At 37.5% G+C, this 23,569-nt stretch overlaps 1 protein-coding gene and 1 pseudogene across 2 annotated transcripts in view; one reads left to right on the top strand and one right to left on the bottom strand.

Annotated features, from left to right (window-relative positions):
• LOC124157183 (monocarboxylate transporter 10) overlaps positions 1–22,093 on the top strand; it is a 115,084-nt gene extending 92,991 nt beyond the window's left edge. For both annotated transcript variants that reach the window (XM_046531713.1, XM_046531714.1), the window contains exons 2-11: positions 8,586–8,837; positions 10,629–10,857; positions 11,200–11,346; positions 13,384–13,569; positions 14,540–15,354; positions 17,248–17,374; positions 18,302–18,472; positions 19,756–19,998; positions 20,752–20,877; positions 21,433–22,093. In XM_046531713.1, the coding sequence (XP_046387669.1) occupies positions 8,640–8,837; positions 10,629–10,857; positions 11,200–11,346; positions 13,384–13,569; positions 14,540–15,354; positions 17,248–17,374; positions 18,302–18,472; positions 19,756–19,998; positions 20,752–20,877; positions 21,433–21,611 (2,421 nt within the window). In that variant the 5' untranslated portion in view covers positions 8,586–8,639 and the 3' untranslated portion in view covers positions 21,612–22,093. The remainder of the gene's footprint in view (positions 1–8,585; positions 8,838–10,628; positions 10,858–11,199; positions 11,347–13,383; positions 13,570–14,539; positions 15,355–17,247; positions 17,375–18,301; positions 18,473–19,755; positions 19,999–20,751; positions 20,878–21,432) is intronic.
• Positions 15,868–15,939, bottom strand: LOC124158302 (annotated as a pseudogene).
• Positions 22,094–23,569: the final 1,476 nt, after the last annotated feature.

Genomic DNA, 23,569 nt, shown 5'->3' with positions numbered 1-23,569 from the left:
ATCTTCATGATGAGATCTGTCTCCTATTTACGCCATATTAGCTCCTTAAAATGCATATCTTATGAACTTTTTTACTGTAAATCAGGCAAAATACGCAGACTGTGATCCATTTATGTGAAAAACTGACGAAGACTAAGCATGTTACGCTCCAATACTTCACCCAAAGAAATGGCTGCTTTGAGGTTTTTGACAACTACTGCAGTTGATGCGAATGGCGTGAGCAGATAGAAAGGAGCATGTTCGTGCCAGAGATAAGTGGAGAATTTGACTCTGAGTGATTCGGTCACTAACAAGATAAGCTGATACACTTTTGGGGGAGTTCCGGTGGAATTAAACTGGCCCCACAAAATGCTTGGAAGATTCACTATCGTTTCTATTAACATGTAGACACCCACGAGTCCCACTAAACTGATGGGACCGGGTCGGTGGAAACTTGGAAGGTTGGCACATGAAGTAACCTGCATCCTTTGCCTTCACGGCACCTAGAACCGACGAGAATGGACGCAGACGCGACCGGGTTGCCTAAAGCTGGAGTCTAACTCCAGGGGCAAAAACCCTAGTGGAATTCAGATTAGCGGAATGCACTCACGTCCACGCACACGTTGGGCCGTCGTAGTGTTTTCTTTTGGGCTCCGTGGCGAGGTTTTTTCCTCTCTTTAGATTTAATTTTGAATTTACTATTTATCTTGAATCCAAATTCACGGTTTGGGTAGAGTTCGCCCCAGACTAAGTTTAATTATGAGTGTGGGTTTTAAATTCCATTTATTGTATGACGCACCTGTACGAGTGATCTTACCGTCGCTAAGAAATGTATAAAGCAAGTATGATGTCCCTATTGTGGATTACCTTTCTTTATCTCCTTTGCACTTGAGTCATTGTGGCTAGGGATGGCAAAAAGTTCATTTTAATCGATTAATCAATCATTTGATTAATCTAAAAGGTGCTCCCAGTTATTCGATTAATTGGTGGACAATTAATCGATTATTTTATAATCGATTGTAGATTATATAATTCAGTTAGGGTAAACACGCACAATTTTTTTATTGAAAAACAATAAAAACTTTGATATTTTTACAAACAAGTACAAAGTAAGTTAGATGAAATTATTTATATTATTACTAGATGAAAAATACAAACATTCTTTAATCTTGGTCATTTGAAATCTCCACATTAAAAACTCCTCCCCCTATCCAAGAGTTCAGAAAAAATATTTCTGACAGCATTTTTGTTGTCAGTCAGTTCCCTTTTTCATTAGCCGTCGCTCCAGCCTTAGACAATAATCGTTCAGTTGGTACGGAAGTCCCTATAAGGTGGCAATATTTTTGCTAAGCTCATTAAGCCTCGGATACATTAACTTCATTACTTCCCGTGCTTTAATTGTATTTTCCATCAGTCCTATAACTGACGAATTAAGATGGAACGCAACCTCATCTTTAGGATGAGTATTTGCATTGCTGTCTAAATTCTTCTTTTTGTGAACGAGAGCCTTGTGTGTTGCTCATAAATCGAAGTCCTCAGCACAAGATTCTGATGTATCACCTGAAATTTTTGCAACAGCAGTTTCGGAGTCTACTATTTCCGTTCTGATCTTTTTGAGGCCCGACGCTACAGCTTGAGGATTGGAGAAATGTATCCTTTTTAACCGGGATCGAGAACAGTTTTCACAGCCGGCAGAAACATATTTTCAGGTTGGCCAAATCGTCGGTCAAATTCCGAAAGCATTTCCTCTTTAAGAAATATGGATACTGTTCCAGGCTCATTCCTAACAAATGTGGTACGTAATATAAAGCCAAAGTTTAAATAAAAATAAATAATTCTTAATTCATTCCGATTATTGATTATTTCGATTAATTTTATCAAAGTCGATTAATCATTCAAGTAATTGGTTACCTATTATCATATCATTAATCAATTAATCGAAAGAGAAAAATCCATTATTTCCATCAAACGATTCATCGTACCCATCCCTAATTGTGGCAGTTCCCGTTGTGACCCGAATGTCGTTACTCGCACCGCAAATATCCTAATCTGTATTGAGTCGGTTCCTGAAAAAAAGGCATATGACATTTTCCAAAGATTCAAAAGTATAATATTCCAAGTATGCCTCCGCACATGATGGCACCAGCAAATAGAATTCCTGGGTTGCAATCTGTGTTAATTGCATTTGAAAATCCGAATTTTTACACAGGTTCTTATTGCGGCACTTGTAGAAGCATACGAAAATATTGATTGATTGTTTTGAATAGTTAACAATTGAATGCTGTAGTTGAAGTGAATCACGTTGGTTAAACACGAAAATTGGGCTACGGCCAGCTCAAATAGCAGGGAAAAGTGTTAATTGAATAATTTAAGGAATGAATTATCCACGATCTATCTACCATAGTTCCGTTTTTTAATCACAATAAATGTCGCTTATGATGGATAAACATTTCTTGATGTCACATGTAAAAAGTAGTCATTTCGAATCGTGCTTTCGCCAATATACTTCTTTGAAGCCAAACTGCAGAAGAATCTTTGGGAGTAATTTAGATATAAATGCCGTACCATAATCACCCATATCAAACGATGCCCTTACTTGGTGTTGATGAGACTTTCACGGAAGCATCACCAGATGGCGATTCGCTGACTTGGCGCCTGCGACTGCCTCGCGAAAGGCATGGCATCGTGTGACGTGCATTCATCTCGCCGTTGACGAAGACAGATTATGAAAATTCATTTTCAGTGTCGGGTGTGTCACACTCAGCACGCATCTGAACCAAGTTGGACTTGTTGTCAGTACATGAGCGTCCTGCTAAATGTAAGACTGGTAAAGTACGTACAGGCGTTTTTTTTCTCTCGTTGATGCTCATGAGGTGATTCGAATGAGAAGCGTAACACACTTACTTTCTATATTCCTCTATCCTTATATCAATCACTCAGTATTTATAAATTTATTTGTAACTCTCCAGAAGCGTTATCAAGTAAAATAGGACCCTGAAGAGAAAGTTTCTGGTTTAATTGGTGAAGAATTTACGTAGCAGAGCCTCTAAGTGTCGTAACCGCCTTATTTAAAAACCTTTAATTTTTAATAACTTTTTAAAAGAATATAATCTTTTAAAAAGTCAAGGTTCCAAACTGAAAATCGCCTACTTAATTTTCGTGGATCAGGAATTTCGAGAGAACTTCAAGACCAAGCGCGGTAGACTTGCGGTTGGGGCTTCCCTATGGTATTCTCTGAATCTTGCTTGATTATGCTTTTCCGATGCGTGCGAATTGAAAACGAAATACCATATCCGGCCACCTGCATACCACCAAAGCTCCCCAACGTGCGTCCGGCAGTCATTTTTCCGCTAAGACGTATTTTATTATGACTTTTTAGAGTTTTTATAAGCCTAGTGTAAGGGGTACTGAAACGCGGCATTCAATGTAATGTTCGTAGGCATGAATATATTTTTTTTCTGTTTTCATATGAAACATAAGCAGTACAAAGCTCTCTGTAAACCAGGAAGCTCGTGACAGAGTCTGGCATGTTCGGCGTTTAGATTAATTTCCCCTTCTGCTCTAGTTTTTCGCATCTGATAAAACCCGCGATAATACCCGTTGATTTGTTTTGTAATTAGAACCTGAATTTGCATACATTTGTTGCTATTGCCAGAGCTACTGGAAGAAATTGCCCCTTCGCAGAAATGAGTAATGAAAAATAAATTTATCGCCAATGTATATCTAAATCAAGTGGTGTCTCAAAGAGGTACATACGGGTATATTCCGCGTGATGTATCGGAATTGCCCCGACGCGACGTTTCGTGACCGACTGCTGGCCACTTCTTCAAGGGAATGGTGCTTGAGTTTGGTTCCGCTGCCTTTTTTATTTCAAGTGGGCGGAGGGGGTGAGGAGTGAGGGAGAAGATGAAGAAATGTTGTGGATGACTGGGTTCCATGCATTGCTAATTCTCAATCCGGTATCTCTGTTATAATTATTTTTGTTTTTCTTAATCTCTATGGCTTCGCGGATGATTCGGGCTTTGAAATGTTTCACCCCCGCGATGTATCTAGATTTTAACCAAGAAATGGTGGTATTAATTCAAGTGGTGTATCGTTGGCAGAATATAAAGAGAAGTTTATGTCATTCCATTTTTTTTCCAAAATGTCCTGTATTTTTCCCTCAAATGTTCCGCTCTTTGATATTTCGATCTGATAGCCATTGGGAGCAGTGGTGCTGCGAGGGATTTTGGGGGATAAAACCCCCTCAGAGCTCAAATAAATTTTTAAGTTTAATCCATTTTGCTTAATTGGATTGATATTACTAATATAATAGTGTAAGGATGAATAAAATATCCCTCAGAAAGCCGTAAAACTCACCATTTTGAACCATTTATCTTGAAAATTCCGCAGTTTACTAATCTCGCACCTACCGCTTATCCTGGTGGGTATACCATACCCCCACACACACCGGTGGTAGTTGCACCTAAACCCCTTCCCCCCCCCCCCCTCCGCCTTAATTCCTTGCTGCGTCTCTGATTGGGAGTAGCTCATGCCTTTTTGGCGCCTGAACATTACCTTACAACTGCATGGAGTAGTCGATGACTCCGGAGTGTCGTCATCGACAAGTAATTGGAAGTAATACAAAGGGTGTACTTAAATTGGATGAACATTTTATAATGTTCCGGTGGCATAAATCTTATGTAAGAAAACCTGTGGAGGATACAGAAAAAAACTCAAGTGAGGGACGCTAAAGATATCATTGAGCCTCCTTTATATTTATTGCAATTAAAAAAGTATTCAAGTCACTTACTAAGTTAAATAAAGTTTCATTTAAACTGATTTAGACGTGCATTCAAGGCAATACCATCTTGTTATATGAAAAAGTAACAATTGTGGTTCTGCAATGCTCGGCAATACGAGCGGCCCCGCAAGAAGGAGGAGGTGCTCGCTAGGGTGGTGCGAAAAAAGTCGAGTTGTAAATTCAGTGTCGTAATAGCGCGGAAAAGTTGCGATACGTTAGTACAAGAAAAACAAAAAAAGAATTATTAAAATCGGACGTCATCTTCCGATCCCGCAAAGCACCTGAAAAAATGACAAAAATGAAAAAAAATGTTTTTTTTTTGGTTGTACAAAAAATTAAATAAACTATATTTTTTAACGCTATTGCTAAAAATGATTACAAATAGTATAGGTTATTAGTAATATATACATATTCATGGCTTTAAACAAATATATCCGATCGCGAAAAATCATTAAAAATGTATAAAAATTGCAAATTAGCCGATTTTTCAGAGTTGTGTAATAATTACTTGAGGTAATATTTTATTCTAATATACATGTTTGATTATGCAGCTCTTCCTTTATTAATAAATGATTTAATAATATTTAAACATCCCAGAACTCTCCGGGGGGAGGTGGCCTAACTTCGGTTTCCACCCTTTCCCTTCCCTCAATCCAACCAATGCAAGGGTTATTGCTACTTACAATATTTACATTTTTGTCCTACTTTTAGCTTTTAGTTTTTGAACGCTACTTTATACTACGATTTGGTGGTGAAGTCTGACATAATGGACCTTGATTTGAATATAGCCCTAATAAATCCATCTCTGGATAGATAACCACAAAGCTTAAGGGGTGCCTCTGTTACCAATTTCACTCACGACTCCACTGCTTGCGTGTGACATGGGAAGATTTAATATCCCAATCTGTTTTATCGCCTCATTCAATGAAGGAAGCTATTTCTTAATTGGTCATTCTCCGAGGAAGAGGTGGAGTAGATATTTTTACTATATTCCGGTCAATCAATTCCATATATTCAGTTGCTTTGAATTCCATGGTAGGAGTAATTAAGTTTCCAATGGGCTTGCCTTTTGGTTAAGTCTGTGGCTTTTAATACACTTTTTAGCCCTTGCTTTCTAATGTGCCTTCTATAATAAAAAAAACCATCGCCATCAATACGTTCTCTGGGTGAGCAAAGTAAGAGTTCCGTTCAATAACCGGGAAAACTACTTTATTTTAATCTTAAGTCAAGAATCAAGAGGTTTCTATTGCTCTGTACACACGAACAGGCATGTAAGATTTAAAATAAAAGTAACTACGTCTTTAAAAGCATCTGAAGGGTTTTCGGTACTTACGTAAAGTCGGAGAACTCGATTTGGATAGGTAAGCCATCTAGCATGTGAAAATGGTCCTGAATCACGGTTTGCTAAGTCATTTGGAAAGTCACCACAAATAATTGCTTGACTTATGTTAATAAGGTATCTTTGGCCCTTGCTCAAAATTTATCCATCCACTTGTAGAATTTCATATTCAATTGTTTGGAAATGCAGTATTGGAAGCTTTCCATAATCATTCAGGTTTATAATTCCCACTTAAAGATTTTTGGCCAGTTAATTCACCATCAAAATACTGAAAAAATTGGCGGAAAAGTAATTCAATGAAATGAAGTAAACAAACTGCCCACTGCAGGGGATGTCCAATGTGTTCTTCGATCTCTCTCATAGTGCCACCATTATATCCAATGTTGGTGCTGTGCCATCACAGCAAACTAAATCTAAGTACTTCAACGATACTCCTTGATCAGAGAAATGAGATAATATGAAGGCCAAATGTCTTTAGCAGACCCGAAGCTTGGATAAACATGACTTACATACACAGAGGACGGTTGTTTTATTAGGGAATGGTGTTCCTCTTTAACTGTCCAGCGGTACTCCTTCGAATCAATAATTTCTATTACTAGGGTATCGTCTATCCTTCCCTCCAAGTATTACCCGTGTAGTTCACCTAAATCAATTCGCAATCACAATGCAAAGCTGTAGTTTGTAATTTTACCTTTCTTGATTTACTGTAAATCGCTTTTAGTATTTCTCCTTTCCCTTCTAATATCACATCATTCAATGAACTTGAAGAATCTCCTTCAGTTATAACACCAATGTGTTCAAGTGCACTTGATTCTATAACAGCAGCTGCACGGTCACAATCACAATGCAAAGCTGTAGTTTGTAATTTTACCCTCATTTGCCGTGGTGACAAATTTTTCTTGGATGTACTAGACATTTAATCTTCAAAGTCATCAAATTGCTCCTTGATTGTTAAATTTTGCGTGGCGTCATTTAAAACCTCAACATCTTCACTCTCGATTTCAACAGGGTTAACATGCTGCCTTTTTAAAGCACAATTTTGCCTTTCAAGTCTAGTGGTCAGCTATATTGTCTCTTTTTGATCTACTGGATTAACTAAAACTTCACTAAAATTTGTCATAAGTAATTATTACATAACTCTGAAAAATCGGCTAATTTGAAATTTTTATACATTTTTAATGATCTTGCGCGATCGGATATAACTGTTTAAAGCCATGTATATGTATGTATTACTAATAATCTACACTATTTGTAATCATTTTTAGCTATAGCGTTAAAAAAATATAAAGTTTATTTAATTTTTTTACAACAAAAAAAAAAACAATTTTTTTTCATTTTTGTCATTTTTTCAGGTGCCTTGCGGGATCGGAAGATGACTTCCGATTTTAATAATTCTTTTTTTGTTTTTCTTGTACTAACGTATCGCAACTTTTCCGCGCTATTACGACACTGAATTTGTAACTTGAGTTTTTTCGCACCACCCTAGTGCTCGCTCCCCATACGTATGCGGCACTGCAGAAAACCTAGTTAAGATTGCTATTTGTCTATTTTCTCATAATTTGGAGAAGGTAAGTGGACCACTCCTACTTAATCTGCCCACTCTGCACTCACTTACGGATAGAACTATGTGTAATAAGTAAAAACAAATAAAAATGGGGTACAGCCATGAAAAATTGCTGTATTCATATATTCATAAATAATGATAATTTATATGAATTACTAGCTGGCCCAGCAAACATTGTTTTGCCGTATTAATAATTTATTGTGAATATTTTGGTAGCCAAATAAAAAACGACCAACCATTGAATGTGTGTGGGGATGTGTTATATGACTGAAAGAGGAATGGCAACCATGTACGATGATGACCTATACAAATTACAAAACACAAAAATCATTCATTTTTGTAATACATTGTACTTTTATTATCTTCTATACATACAGAAGAGGTTGTCAGTTTGTCAACTTAAGTTCGTACGTAGGTGCATCTCATGCTCCCAAAGCCCATAGTACAACTTATGGTCGTTTCCGACCTGCCCTTTGCATCCTTATTTCATTACCATTACTTACGCCTCATCATACAACTTCTGTGGTTGGTAATCCTGCTGGGTAGACACATCCGTTGACATTTTCTGGTGAAATATATTGAGCCCTCTTTACCAATGATGTCATTTCAGTAATTGTTGCTATGGCTGCAGACACTCTGTTCTGAGAATGCCCCTGCTAAAGGGAAGCAAAAATTGGCATCAACGCAATTTTTTCCAAGCCATTCTTGTGAAGTACCGTATCAATCAAACCTTAAGCTCTGTGGTCTCCACCATTTTTCAGTATTTAAACGAAGCAATTATGTGGAGAATTATTGTTTGGAAGAAGTGCATATTTGAAAGCCCGATAATGATGGTGAGATTTATAAAAATCATTAAAATTATAAATAAGGTGTGGAAAGTACATATAGTTTTTCATATTTTCATTTGTTTATTTTTTTAGGCCTCTTCAAGGAGACCTTCATTTGTCTTTTGCTGCTTCAAGATTGCAGACTAAATGCCAGAGAGTGCAAATGGACATGCGGGCGGCTTGGCCCAGGAAGTGGAGGAGGTTCCCATGACAACAAACATTGCAGATGCACCTGTGGAGGCTCAAGGCACTGGTGATGTCACATTGCCAATGAATAAGGACATGGAGCAATCAGCTGAGAAGGAAGAGGATGGGGAGGCTAACGAGGATGATGGCGAACAGGAGGTATTTTTTTGTGGTGGACATCCTTATAAATACAGTTGAGGATCTCAAATCCGGAAAGCTTGGGACCAAAGGGTTTCTGGATTTCTGGTTTTTCTGGATTTCTGATCTACAGCAAAAATACAGCTACATTTTGTTAATTAAATAATTTATAAATGCATTCATGCTCTTGCGCTCGATATTTGAGATCCCTACATGTTCCTGTCCAGGTCCTTGGTGTGTATTCATAGTGTGTGTTAACTTCATACTCGTCCCAGAACCAGGCTCAGAGACTGGTGCCACAATAAGGTGGTAAATCGAAATACTATGCAAAGGAATTTTCAAACGTTGTGGTTTTCTGGGTTTCTGGATTCCACATTTGAGGTCCTCAACTGTAGTATAACCGCTCGGATAAATAATTCCCTGGTTTGATGTATAGCAGGGGTGTGTATGTGGGGGGGGGGGGGTTCAGATGACCCCTGCTCCTCCCCTCCCAATATGAGGAAAGTAAAAAAGAAATTCCGCAGTCGTAATTAGTTTCATGGTTAAGGGTGATACTCCCTCGTATATATTTTAATCCCTATATGTATATTCAAATATTAAATATCAGGGGGTGCCCTTGTTTAAAATGAGATAATTTAACCTTAAATTGATCTTGGCCCACCCCTCTGTTAGTAGGTATCGATCCATCATCATACACTATTGCTTTGCAGAGTATGCCTAAGAGATGAAAACCTGAAGGGCCAAAATTACAATACTGACTGGCAAACATTCATGTCTTGAAAAGCACGATCACTTCTCATCAACAAGGGTATGCTCTGCATTGGTGCCAAACTTATGTTCAGAATTGCTAGTGATCATCCCCCCACGGTCAAATACAAGCATGAAATGAAATGAGGATCTATAAAAGTCACTGATCTATAAGACTCTCCAGTGGAATATAGATGTGCGTCATATATCTACTACTTCTCATAACATTTCTTCCTGTAAACTGTCAAAATGGTGACATAATAAGTGGAAGATATTTACCATCATTTATAAGATTACATATTATCTTTATCTAAGACCATTATCTATCCAAAACTAAGGGAGGGGGAAGGAGGTGATATTATGATTTCAGGGTAGATACTGTGGATATTTCCTTGCTTGAAAAGTCAATTTCAGTATCAGTTCAGTGAGAAAGTAATCAAGTAGCTTGAAATTAGGCTGAAAATCTGACATTTATCTACAGGGGCGGATCCAGGATTTCTTTCTGGGAGGGGCACAAGCAAGGCCGTATCCAGGATTTTGTTCAGGGGGGGGCACAAGGATACCTCGTTATACAAAACGAACGAAATGATAATGGGACCGTATTAAACATCAAGCATATTTTTAAGAGTCTGAGGGGGGGCACGTGCCCCCGTGCCCCCCCCCCCCTGGATCCGCCTATGTTTATCTAGCCTTATTAGCGGGTGAAGTTTTCCGGGCAGAATTTTCCCTGGAAGATGACATGTTTTCATGTCTTTGATGGTGGTGAATGGATCATATTATTAATAAGAGCTCTTTGTTTTTTTCCACATCTTTTACTAAATTTATCCCTAATGTACCTCCTTTTGTGCTGGAAGGTTTGTCGAAGTCAAACGTGTTAGAATCATGTGAAACTCAAAATCTCTGCTAACATGAAACATTTCAATTTGTTGACAACAAAAAAATTCTTCATCCATTCTCTGCATTTACATTGAGTTCCCAATTTGATTAATTGTTCATAGATTTCTATTATCAAGCTAGTTCATCTGTGTTAATGCAATCTTTTGTTTTTCTGTCATTTTTTTTTAGTTGGATGATGATGGAAGTCAGTGTGGAGAAATTGAGTGGGTGGTAAAGCCACCGGATGGGGGATGGGGGTGGGTAATCGTCACTGCCTCATTTGCCTGCAACTTCATTGTGGACGGAATAATTTTCACATTTGGGATGTTCCTCGGCCACATTAGTAGTGCATTTGGTGCCCCCAAGTCCAAAGTCGCTCTCGTCGGATCCCTTCTCTCTGGATTCTATTTGATGGCAGGCAAGTTACTCATAAAATAACTTATTCCTCCATTTTTGATAATGGAGTCAAGAGGAATATATAATAGCACATTACTCAAGAATTTTTATATTGCATGTTGCAGCATGTTCACATTTCCTTTGAATGCTTACATTTTTCTGGGATCTCATGGATTATCCTGAGTGGATTAATAATAAATGGATTAGCTTGAGCTAAAGTGTTAAAACTGAGCTATAATATTATGTATATCTTTGAAATTTTGTAAATAAAATTTTGTGAATGAACTGACTATGCACTGAAAGTAGTTTCTTATAAAAATGCTCTGTATTCTCATCGTATATGACTATCACTTGTCTGCTGCAGGTCCATTTGTGAGTGCCTTGGCCAATAGGTTTGGATTTCGTCTTGTTACAATATTGGGAGCTGCTGTCGGATGTGTGGCATTTCTTATATCAGGACTCTTTGCTTCAAGTGTAGATTTCCTGTGTGTCACATATGGTGTAATTGGAGGTAAGCTACTGGTAAAAATTTAATTCTGGTAAATCCGAGACTACATAAAAGTGAATTTTAAGCTGGGGAAAATGGCGACTAATGATATAAATTTGGCATGGTATCAACTAATTTCAGAGGCACCAAATTTTTGTGGACCACTATAATATATTCTGGTTCTACTTTACAGCATTTATTTTAATAACTATAATATATATTATTTATCTATATATACTGCATTAAAACTTTCCATTAAAGTTTGATCTTGATTTAAACATGCTATGTTAAAAAAAATTTGGTGATGTTTATGATCACCTGCGACCGACCTCTTTGACCATCAATGTTCTAGTGTGATTATCACCTCACATGTTGGCATTGCTTGGGAAGAGAGTGGGATCCTCCTTCAACCCTTTTAGTGCCAGCCGGCCGAGGGGTATGTGTGAAGAATGCAGTGATGGCGCTAGCAGGTGCGGGGCTAGGGGCGAACCTTCAGTGCGGGGCCCTTCACTTAAAATATTAAACTCTATACCCCATCTACAAACTCGAGCATTTTGAATCCTTACCACTCTCTGGCTAAGTATGTGTTCCCCTCTCAAATTCAGACTTCGTAATTACGCCGTTATGATACCATCACGCCTTTGAGTTCAAAATAGTGTAATACAAATTAAATTTATAATTATATTTATTCATCAAATTATAACGTAAAATAAACATATAAAGTGCGCTTTTTACTTTAAGTTACTGCATTATTATTCCTTTTTCATAATATTATTTTTTGTCTTTCATGGACTTAGCAATACAGTAATAGTTGAAATTGCGTTTTCAAACTATCGTATATTTTAATTTTTTTTCACGAACGCGGGGCCCCCCAAAGCGCGGGGCCCGGGGCAGTCGCCCCGGTCGCCCCGCCCTAAGGCCGGCTCTGGAAGAATGCCACGGGCCGATCTATCGGCCGGGTGTATTTAAATTAATTTAAAAATTAAATATTGTTTCCCTAGTTGTACAGAAGAGATAACAGCATAGGTGAACTTTTTAATCAATGACGTATTAGAAGTTTAAATTTAAAAAATTAGCTTCAACACATTCATATTAGAATTTTTACAAAATTTTAAGTAAAATCGTGCAAATACATCAAAAAAGCCCTGGCATTCTTCGCGTATACCAGGTAAAAAAGGCTGGCACTAAAAGGGTTAAGAGGTCTACATTGTTCAGGAGAAAGTGGTGAGCAGCCACCTCCAAAGCATTTTGAATCACCACCCTTCACTGCTCTCTTCCAGCAAGATAGCAGGGGAGGAAGGGGGATGGAGCCCCTCTCTCTATATCTCTTGCATACTTCTACCTGCGGAGGGAGCAGTGGCGTCGACTCCATGGGACCTGTGGGGGCCCGAGCCCTCTCAAAATGTTGTTATTGGGGGGAAGAAAAGATGTCACGATTGTCGATTTTACCGGAGTGTCGAGTTATTGAGAGTCGAGTTTTCAGGGTTCTAATGTTGATCATATGACTCTACTAAAATGCTTTTAAAAAACTTTAAAACTCACTATTTATCAAATTTCCCGGAGCAACACCCTGAGTATGCCATAGGCCCCCCCCCAATATTTATTATAATTCGGCAGCCCTGGGAGGGAGGAATACGTTTGGATGCTAGCCTCTTGTGTGAGTTCAATAAAAAGGGTATAATAAGCTATGAGCAAATAAAATATGTGAACCCAATCCCTTTAATGAAAACATTTTTCTAGCATGTCTGAACTGTAGTGCTTTTGTGTGGCTTTTTGAGATACTTCAATTTTTATTCAAACTTTAAATGCCTAGTGTACCCCACACGGCCATGGGAAAAAGCTCCTATCTGTTCTTGGTAGATGTGTGTGTTTAAAGGGAATGAAAGGGCAAATAAGAATTAAATCCAGAAGTGAAGGATGACAACTGGGAATTTAAAACCGATGGCTGAAAGTTTATCTCAATATCTTAAATGTATGTAATTTTCTGTTACTATGTATACCCTTTGTTTAATTCCTGTTGGAATATTCTCTTGATGTTTCTCCTCATTTGAACTGTTTCAGGAATTGGTTTTGGCTTGATTTATGTTCCGGCTGTGATAACAACTGGCTTCTATTTTGAGAAGTGGAGGGCTTTGGCCACTGGTATAGCTGTGTGTGGATCAGGGATTGGGACTTTCCTGATGGCCCCCCTTGCCACCTGGCTGATTGACTCACTGGGATGGCGTGGTGCCCTTATGATTCAAGCTGGTGAGGGAGACTGATGCATCCATCCACCAGTGCCTGAAATTCTATGGCTGTCACTGGTGACAATAGGTGGGGGCACTGGGGATAGACAGCTCTCAACTATTTATCCTGCTCTATAAAGAATTTCTTCCTTCTATTAAAATGATAATTCCACAAACAATTATTTCCTCCATACCACTCAAAACCATACTGCACTTTCCCCTCTTTAGTGATACGATCTCCTCACCTGAATTAAAGTAATGTAGCTTGGTACTTTATGCTTTTCTACTTAGGGAAATCATTACATTGTTCCCCAGTTATCCCCCAAAGTACTGGGATAACCACGTAATGAAATATGGCATAGGCCATGACCACCACAAACATTCCATTAGTTTGCAATAATGTATGATCAAGTAACATTAATGTTCATGGTTTTTGATAGTTCTCTGCATTTTAATTAAATATGTATACATATTTCTGTCCCTAATTAACCTTTAAACTCTCCAGCCATTCCTTGCCTGGGTGTATGTTTGGGCATATAATTAATCCACCATCTTGGGGAGATTTGATTCTTTATTCATATTCTAACTGGTCATGATGTATCTGTGCTGACCTGTCCACTCACTGTCTATGCTTCTGATTGGTCAGTACTTATCATCACCAAAACAAAATAATAATTGATTGGCTGAGAAAATATGCCTAGTTTCCGTAATAGAAAATTTCAAATTTTAATCAATTTTGGTTATTTTCAATGTGCAAGTTTGAAGGATCTTCAACTATGGCAGATGTAGTAATGGATATTTACCGTATTGATGAATTCTTAAAGAGCTTGAGGTGAATCAACATGAATAGCAGCTCAGCTTTTGAGTTGCTTAATTATTTTTCTACTTGTGCCTGGTCACATGAATTAGATTTTACTCCAACAATTGTTTTATTTTTACCTTCCAGCCTTTTAATATTTGGAAAACTGACTGACTTTTCCTCTTTATTCCAGGTATTGTCTTAAATTGTGCCATTTTTGGAGCACTTTTCCGTCCTCTGAAACCAATTCCAGTGAGAGTCGTCCAGGATGATGACGACAAAAATGAGAGCATGGAGTCTCCTAATCAGAGTGAACCTGTGAAACGTCGAAGAGTGGTGAGCGAGTGCTCAAAGGACGGGAAAGGCCGTAACCTCCCATTGTTGCAGAGGATCAAAATAGCCAGGGATGAGCTGAGGATGGCAGAATCCTCGTACAGTGTGGCTGACGCTCACCAAACTCACATCACTGGAGCTTCTGGCAATTATATCAACAACATATCCCACGATCATTTGGCTGTGGACAACAACAACAAGCAAATAAACCCTCCCTATCATCAGGAACGGAAGCTCTCCTCCCACTCGGTGAACGTAGCCAGGGTCCTCTTGGAGAACGAAGGCGGCACTGTTCTCGAAGAGTTGACTGAGGAAGAGAGGGGCGAGGATGCATCCTTGGTGGTCAACCAGAGGAAGGCGACTGTCCTCGTGTCCTGTTCCACCCCACACCTGAAGGCCGTTGTCGAGGAGAGGGTATCTGGATCAGCGAGGGCTGACAAGAGGGGAGGGTCAGCCATGGCGTTGTACAGGCCAGGAGCAAGGAGGAGGAATAGCAGAGTCCGCACAACCTCTGAGAGTGGCTGGAGTTTCTCGGGAGAGGCTGGAAAGAAAGGGAGCATCTCCACTGGAGCAAATGCAACGTCCGGGGCTCAGGAGAATGAACCAAGGCCATTTGATCGGTCAGACATTTTCTTCAGTGCCAGTCTGATGAGGTTGCCTCAGTACACTTCTCAGGTATGAAGTAAATTGATAGTTATGACAAAAGTTCATTAACAATGAGGGAATGGTTCATCAAAATTTCAACCAGGCTTTCGTTTTTTTTTACATGGATACAAACTATGCAATTTCAAAAAATTATTTGGATTATAATTATGAAAAATAGTATTGAATATGTATAAACAATTTTCAAAATTGCCTAAATTTGAAATTTTAAAAGAAAGCAACTCACACAAAATCAGTTGAGATCTTATGTTTAATCCATCATTAGTTGAACCTACTGTGAAGCAAGGGTCTACTGTAATATAATATTTTCCGATGCTTTTATTCTGATTTGTCAGAGCAGTGTAGGTCTATTTAATTTCCCTTGCCTTCCTTATTGAAAATTTCCTACAGGAATTTTTTTTCCTAAAGTAATTTGACAATGGGAACTCCACCATTTTCCTATGGGAAAAATATTTCCTATAGGAAAAATATTTTCCTATAGGAAATAAATTCCAATACGAAATCAATTATTCTATAGGAATACGCAAAAATGTTGAATGCTTAAGGATTTTGTGTGTCATCCTTGAGCAGGGACCTTGCGCAGCTTCTCAGTATTGGGGCCGTATCCAGAAACCTCACTACTGCTAGATACGTCATCAGATGATGACGTTTGGTGTAATATCAGTGTTCCAACTTAAGTTCAAGTACTGCCGAGGTGAATACAAAAAGTACATGATATAGCACCAATATTAATAATCGCCAAACCGGGATTTAAGTGTCATCGAGAGCTAACTTTGGTGGATTGATTGGAGAGAAAATAAGTATTTTATACTATTTATTATGTAACCATTTTAAGGATAATTTAATAATTACTTATAGCATTTATTATAAACACTTCTTTCTCTTATTTTGGTGATTAACTGAGGTTTTGCATTATTAGTTGTATTCAAGACACAATACTAGTTAGTCAAAAACCATCCAACTAGAAAGCTACCAGCAAATGCGAGTATATAGTTTCTAATGGAATACTGCCTCGCATGTACATATAATGAATTCCCACACCTCTAGACCTCATGTATATGATCATATCTAATCCCATTTCCTATAAACAGTGGGCGGAGTCACTTTTTCGTATCACTTGGTCGTGTGTCCTATACTGCTTGAGTTGAAATGCCAGATGATTTCGCTCGCTATGAGATACATGCGGTGTGCCCGTTCGACCTTGAGCGAATCATTTCTTCCGCTCTGATACTCGCCGTCTGCACTTCGTATTTGTCCACCATCAAGGACGGTGCACAGGAACGCTCCCTCCGAGGTCCCTAGGAGAATAGGGAAAATTTCTCATTCCTATTGTAAACTTTCTTGTACCTATAGGAAATTTATTATTCATATAGGACCAATATAGGTAACTATGTATAGGACCAATATAGCTTCCTATAGGCTCAATATAGGTTCCTATGGGCCCAATATAGGTTCCTAAAGGAACCTAATTGTTCCTATAGGGACCATTGTGATTCCTATAGGAACTTCTATTTCCTATAGGAATTTACATAGTTCCTATAGTATTTCTTAAAACCCTATAGGAAATCAATGGGACATTTTCAATAGGGTTATACTAATACACACCAGAGTAATCCCTGAAAGCAAATATCATCAGTCAAGAACGGTATTCCCAGCGCCCAAGTTGGCTGCCCTGATTGCCCCCCTCTCCTTCTTGGATAGCTACTGTATATTTCTAAACTACTGTTAAGGGGTTATTTGGGGTAATTATATTTATGTCCATGTCATAGCTTACTATTATAAGTTTACTATGTATTTTATTGGTTTTGCTTTTCATGTTCATACCACATCTTCATAGTTATTTAATTAAACTCGCTTCAATGAATGAGAGGCATAGTTGATAATATTTATACATCATCTTTACAGAACTCATTGGGGTATCATGCATCTGTAACAAAATTGCCTACAAAGGAAGATGATACAGCATTGGAAGATGGTCCTGGCAATGGAGTCGTCACACCCAAATGGAAAGCTGTCCCTGAGGAAGATGGTGGTATGTAACAGACATTCTTAACAATTGTTGTACTGAGAGTATTTAAATGCAAACAAGAGTCGTTCATCTTACTACCTAGGTTATGGAAGAGTGTGTGATATTTTAGAGGGTGATTTGCGAGAAATTTCTATTGTTATCAACTTGGTGGCATAATTATTTTTACTATGACAAACATTTATTAAAAGAGAGAGGGAGAGTGGAAATAAAATTCACTGAGAAGCAGGCAATGGATAGAAAAATGGGAAAATACATACTGATCTCTTTTTCCAAAATTCATCACAATGAACATTTTTTTAAATTTGTAAAAGAGTCCATTTTATTGTTTAAAGCTGTTGTTCGGAATCTGTATATGATGAATATTTTAGTTCTAAAAATTTTATTCTGGAGAGTATTAGGCTGTGGTGGATCTATGGGAGGTGGGCTTAGGGGGCTATACACCGTCGACATTGGGTCGAAACACACACCAGATACATCGAAATATTTGGAGGTTGTAATTTGTACTAAAGTATTTAGTTAAATTTTCTGATATATTTGCTTACTTTAACGATTTGAAATGCAAATTACCTCTAAACTTAGGGCCTATTTTACTCACTCTTGGCATGTTACAATCCAGTGACAGATTCAGAGAGGGGCCAGGGGAGCTATAGTCCCCCCTGGGGTATCCAATTTACGCTAGATAGAAAGGTAATTTTGTATGGACCCCCATTCCTGCTGGGAGGTTACCCCACTCAGGCCCCCCTATTGTATAGGTTATCTGGCTCTGACAATGAGCCCCTGAGAGCATAGCTGTGTCACTGACCCAATGAGTTTTCTCAACCATTATTCTGGAAGGTATGGCTTTGACTATTCAAACATAGTGCTTAGGACTCTTTCCGCCAATTAAAAAATCTTTATTTTATTTACTGAGAGATTTTTTTATTCACCCAGGTGACGTGGAGAAAAAAAGCTGCTTCTCGCTTATCTGTCCAGCTCCTGCCCTGCGAACTCTCTCAACGATGCTGGATGTCTCTCTACTCAAGTCTCCAACTTTCATCGTGCTTGCAGTCAGTGGCTTCCTGACAATGATGGGATTCTTTGTGCCTTTTATGTTCTTAGCTGGTAAATATTCAAAATTAGTTTGGAAAACAATCAGCTTGAAAACCCAAGCAATCAAGTATAAAATGTAAACTTCATTCCTACCCAGATAGCACAAAGTAAGAGAGTTATCTGTTTCTTATGGTTTTCTCACAGAAAAAATTGATGAAACGCTTATCATAAGCTAAGGGGCTTGTATAAGGAAAGGGTAAGATTTTAGGGAAGAATAGGTAAGGAATGCCATCAAATATCCTCAGACAATGTAAGTCGCTTCTGTTGGAGTGCCAAAGGCGGTTGAACAGCGTACTACACATGATTCATGGCTCATCTCGACATGAATTAATAGCCTACTGGTGAAATTCAGTGAGCTTTTAAAAGAGTTTAACAACTGATAACAGATTTTCCCGTAAATGGAAAAAAAATTAACAACTTATAATGAATTCTCTAAAACCATGGAATAAAAACAACATCTACGAAAGTGCTGAAAGTTTGGCATCCATTTTGTCATTACTCTGGATGTTTGTCGACCTGGCCGTAAGAAACCCACAACAAGCTTACTTGATAAGCGCCTTCCTTATTTCTTCCTTTCACCTAATCTCAATGACTTATAATGTGCTAGTTGGGTAAATATCTTAAGATCAGATATGTACAGGCAAAAGCCATTACTTCTAGATTGTAGGTAGTAAATTTTTTATTTTATTTTTATTAGGACACTTGCTTCATAATTATTCATACAAAAGAATAAATTAATAGCAGGGGGATAAATACATGTATAAATAAGGGGACTCGGAAGCACTCTTGGAGCCCATGTAGAAAAATCCTTAATATGCTTATGGGTTTACATATTACCTAAAGCTCCCCCATTGATTGAAAAATACTACCTACAAGTTCATTGGTATGCTGTACCATAATTGCAATTTTCTTTAGTCTTAGCCATATGTCGCTATAACTTTACTGGTGTCACATTAAAATTTTCTAATTTAACCGCATAAAACAAAATTCATCTCATTTATTAAAGCAATTGGCCATGATTATATGTAATCTGGTGAGAGAAAACTTCTATATGTATACTAAAATATATTTTATTTGCATATTAATTGCTATATTATCTTTTAACTCACCAGATATATAGTAGTCATGTTGAACCATTTTTTTTCCTTACCCAATAAGCATGTTATACCCAGGGTCCTCATTGTAATATAGTTATATATTTATTAGATTATTTTTACTTTTTAATATTTCGGTATGACACCCTTTTTTACTGATTTTTTTGAGACTTGTTTACGATGAGTTATCTTTTTTTTCAGAGCGAGCGGAGTCATTGGGAATGGAGAAGGGGACTGCAGTTTTGCTTGTATCTGTTGTTGGAATCACTAACACTATTGGTCGTGTTGTATGTGGAATGGTGTCTTCATTTTATCCCAAAGCCAATGCTCTGCTTCTCAATAATGCAGCTGTGACTGTAGCTGGAATTTCTACTCTAGCTGCTCCGATTTCAAGTACAATGGGATACCAATTTTTCTATTCCTCGATATTTGGTCTCAGCATAGGTGAGCAAGGTTCTCTCACTCTAACAAAATAAATATCAAGTATCTACTTTGCTTGAAAAATATGTATCAAATATGACCTATATAGGTCATTATGTAATTGTATATTTTAAGAAAATTTATGGTTTTATCAATAGCTTAAAAGTCAAAGCAATTTCTTTTCTTAGCATGTCATATTATCTATCCATATTGATTATTACGAGGGCAATTCAGAAAGTAACCTCTGAATCACTGTAAAAGAAAACCCAGCACAAAGGAGAAAAAATTATTAACATGTCAAAGGTTCTCTTCTCTAGTTTTTGACACAATCTCCTCCATTATTCAAGCACTTGTCGTACCACTTTATCAAATTACTAATTCCTTCCGCATAAAAAGCATCCACCGGTGATTTAAACAAATGTGTCTCAGAGTTTTTAAGTTCCTCATTGTCAGCAAAATGCAATCCTCTAAGCCACTTGGTCATTGCACTGAACAATTGATAATCAGAAGGAGCCAAGTTAGGGCGGTAGGGAAACACATCCCATTTGAAGTGGTGCAAAACCTCTCCTGTTCTTGCAGTAGTGTGAGAGCGCATATTTTTCAAACACTCAAATTCTAATATCTAAATGAATCACAACATTAAAAGGTGTATTTGATTTATTGAGGAGAGAGCTCTATCTCTCCTCATTATCTGATGTTGGACTATGCCACTCAGATTAAGATTAGAAATTAGACTTTGAAGAAAATACCAAATTTATCCTATGAATTTTTTTGCAGCTTGCTTTGCGTCTCTGCGTTCAATTATTGTTGTGGACCTGCTTGGACTAGACAAGCTTACAAATGCCTTTGGACTTCTCCTGTTATTCCAAGGTCTTGCTGCAACTGTTGGGTCACCTATTGCAGGCAAGTGTCTTGAATAAATTTTCAGGGTACCTTGTTAAAGTTAAATACACATATATATATAGATGTTTAAGTTCTGTTTACGTTCCCAAGATGTCGTTTTAATTATTAGCTATTCTCAAATATACTAACCAACCAGCCTCTGCTCTTACTCAATACAACAGGGTTGTCCAGTCAATCAAGGGTAATCAGGGTTGTTAACTTAATCAAGTGCTAGCCGACTTTTTTTAGAGGTACATGTAAATGCACATAAAAAAAGGTTTCATGGGTGAAAAGGCCTTTCATAATTGGTTATGAGGACCATCTCTCCTGCTTAATCGGTCGTATTTCATCTTATTTCATAACGTTTTTTTAGCATCAATGCATAATTCAATATTCATTTATACTGTGGAAATGATGCTCAATGATCTTTTAAAATTTATGCTTGTCATCTTGAATATTTCAGATTGTATGGAGTAAGATATTGAATAATTGTTGATTTAAGAGTAACCTTAAAATGGAGAACCTTTTCTTGGACACTTCTAATTGATTAATGATCTTTATCTATTTGCTTTTCAGGATCTTTTAAGGAATTTACTGGCAGCTATGATGCATCGTTTTATTTGTCAGGTTCACTCATTCTCATATCTGGAGTCATGTGCTATCCCCTCGCATATGTCAACAGATGGGAAAAAAATAAATTAGCAGATGCAGCAAAAGAATCTAAAGTCGGAGGAGATGGAGGTGTACCTGTCTGACATTGTTTCAAGAAATGGTGTTTAGGACCATTATTTATGATGAAAATCACGCTTCACTCCAAGTGAGTTCAGCTTAAAGTCAAATAGCAACTCTCCAAAGACAAAAGCTCAATGTCATGGGGAATGCAGAAATATATGTGGGTGTCTTAAGCAAGTGAATTGTTGGTCAATGGAGATTTTCATAGATTGAATTTTATTCCTTGAAGGACAATGAGTTTAAAGATTGTTTTTATTGTAGTCTGTGAAATCACTGTTGTAGATATGAATGTGAAGTTAGAACTTCATCAGGGAACAGATCGGTCAAAAAATAATTCCATTTGCAATTGGCAAAAAAGTGTGTATGTACTTCCAATGGAGGTGTCACCTGTCATGCAATTAGCACCTTTTAGCAAACATATTTCTCCCTGTGGATGATTTTAGAGTTTATATTTTTATAAATGTGCTCAATACATTTCATTTTAATAGTAAAATTTTAAATAAAAGGACTTATATTTTATTTATCATGAGTGAACAGCCCCAGTAACTTTTCCATACAACGGCACCACATGACAACAGGTGGCACAATATTCTTTTAATGCTGAACAAATATTATACAGCAGTGAAAATTGGTGTCACCCTGCAGTGGTGTAATTTCGTTCGGGGGGGGGGGGGGGGGGGGGTCCATAACCAGGGGTGGAAATTTTTGAAAAACCGGGCATTAAGTAATGGTATAACTAATAACTTCAGGCTTTACTTTGTGAAACCTCTCCATACTGGAAGTAAGGAAATAAAACTTTGTAAGGTTCACTGTTATTTAATTATGGGCACGACCCGGGTTTTGTAACTTGGTTTGTAACTAACCAAGTTACGAAACCCGTGTCGTGCCCATAATTAAATAACAGTGAACCTTACAAAGTTTTATTTCCTTACTTCCAATTAAGTAATGGGTTTTTAACTAATTTTAACACTTTTCATAATCGAAAAAACTTAATTTGTTAAAGAAACATTTTGTAAATTCCTGATTTTTCAATATTTTGTTTTCGTTTATGAAGGACAATAATTGTGTTTTTATATTTCGGGGGGGAGGGGGGGTCTAGACCCCTGCGACCCCCCCCCCTGGCTACACCACTGTCACCCTGGAAGAAAACAGTGCACAGGGAAACACAGGAATTTTAGAGGTATTGTTAACGATATTGGAGGCAGTTGCTCTTGTGGGTTTTACCACACTTCGTGTAGGTCAGTGTTTCCGTGATGGACGCATTCGTCGGTGTTGCAGTTGGCTTTTTCAGGTTAGTACCTAATACCTAAAACACCATGTAAAACTGGAGAGAGCTGTATCTTGGCTTCCATCAACCCTTCATGGCCAACACAAGGATTTGTTGACATGCTCTATATCAGTGCTTCCCAAACTTTTTGGAGCCACCGCCCCCTTGGATCCATGAACCTATACTCAACATCGGTATCTTTAAAATAATAATCAGAATCATATACTAATTAACCAAATGAGGAATATGGTATTAATTAAATTAAAAACAATGTCTAATTAAATGTTTTATTTAGAATGAATATTTATTTTGGATGTATAGTTTTTTAAATCATTTATGCAAATGATGTAATCTATATATATAAAAAAAAGTCGAAAATCGTGTTAGTTAGAACACTTATAACTCGAGAACGGCTGCACCGATTTCAACGAGATTTGGTTCTTTGGATTCGTCTCAGGCGGGGTTAACATATAGGCCATTAAAAAAAGGATAATTTCACAAAAAAAATTCATCTCTTTCCTATGGGCATGCTTTTAGGAGTTATAGTAACACAACAATTGATAAGTCGGTCAAAACTACAAATTAAATAATTTGTTTTGTTTTTACCACTTTAATAACTGAATTTAGTAACAATATAACATTTTAATTACTAAATATATTCAAAATATTAATTAAATTGAAATTACATTTAAAAAATTTAATTCGAGCTGATTG

The sequence above is a fragment of the Ischnura elegans genome, chromosome 4, assembly GCF_921293095.1.
Source record: "Ischnura elegans chromosome 4, ioIscEleg1.1, whole genome shotgun sequence".
In the NCBI taxonomy this organism is placed as follows: Eukaryota; Metazoa; Arthropoda; class Insecta; order Odonata; family Coenagrionidae; genus Ischnura; species Ischnura elegans.
This window is presented reverse-complemented; position numbering and strand designations above follow the sequence as displayed.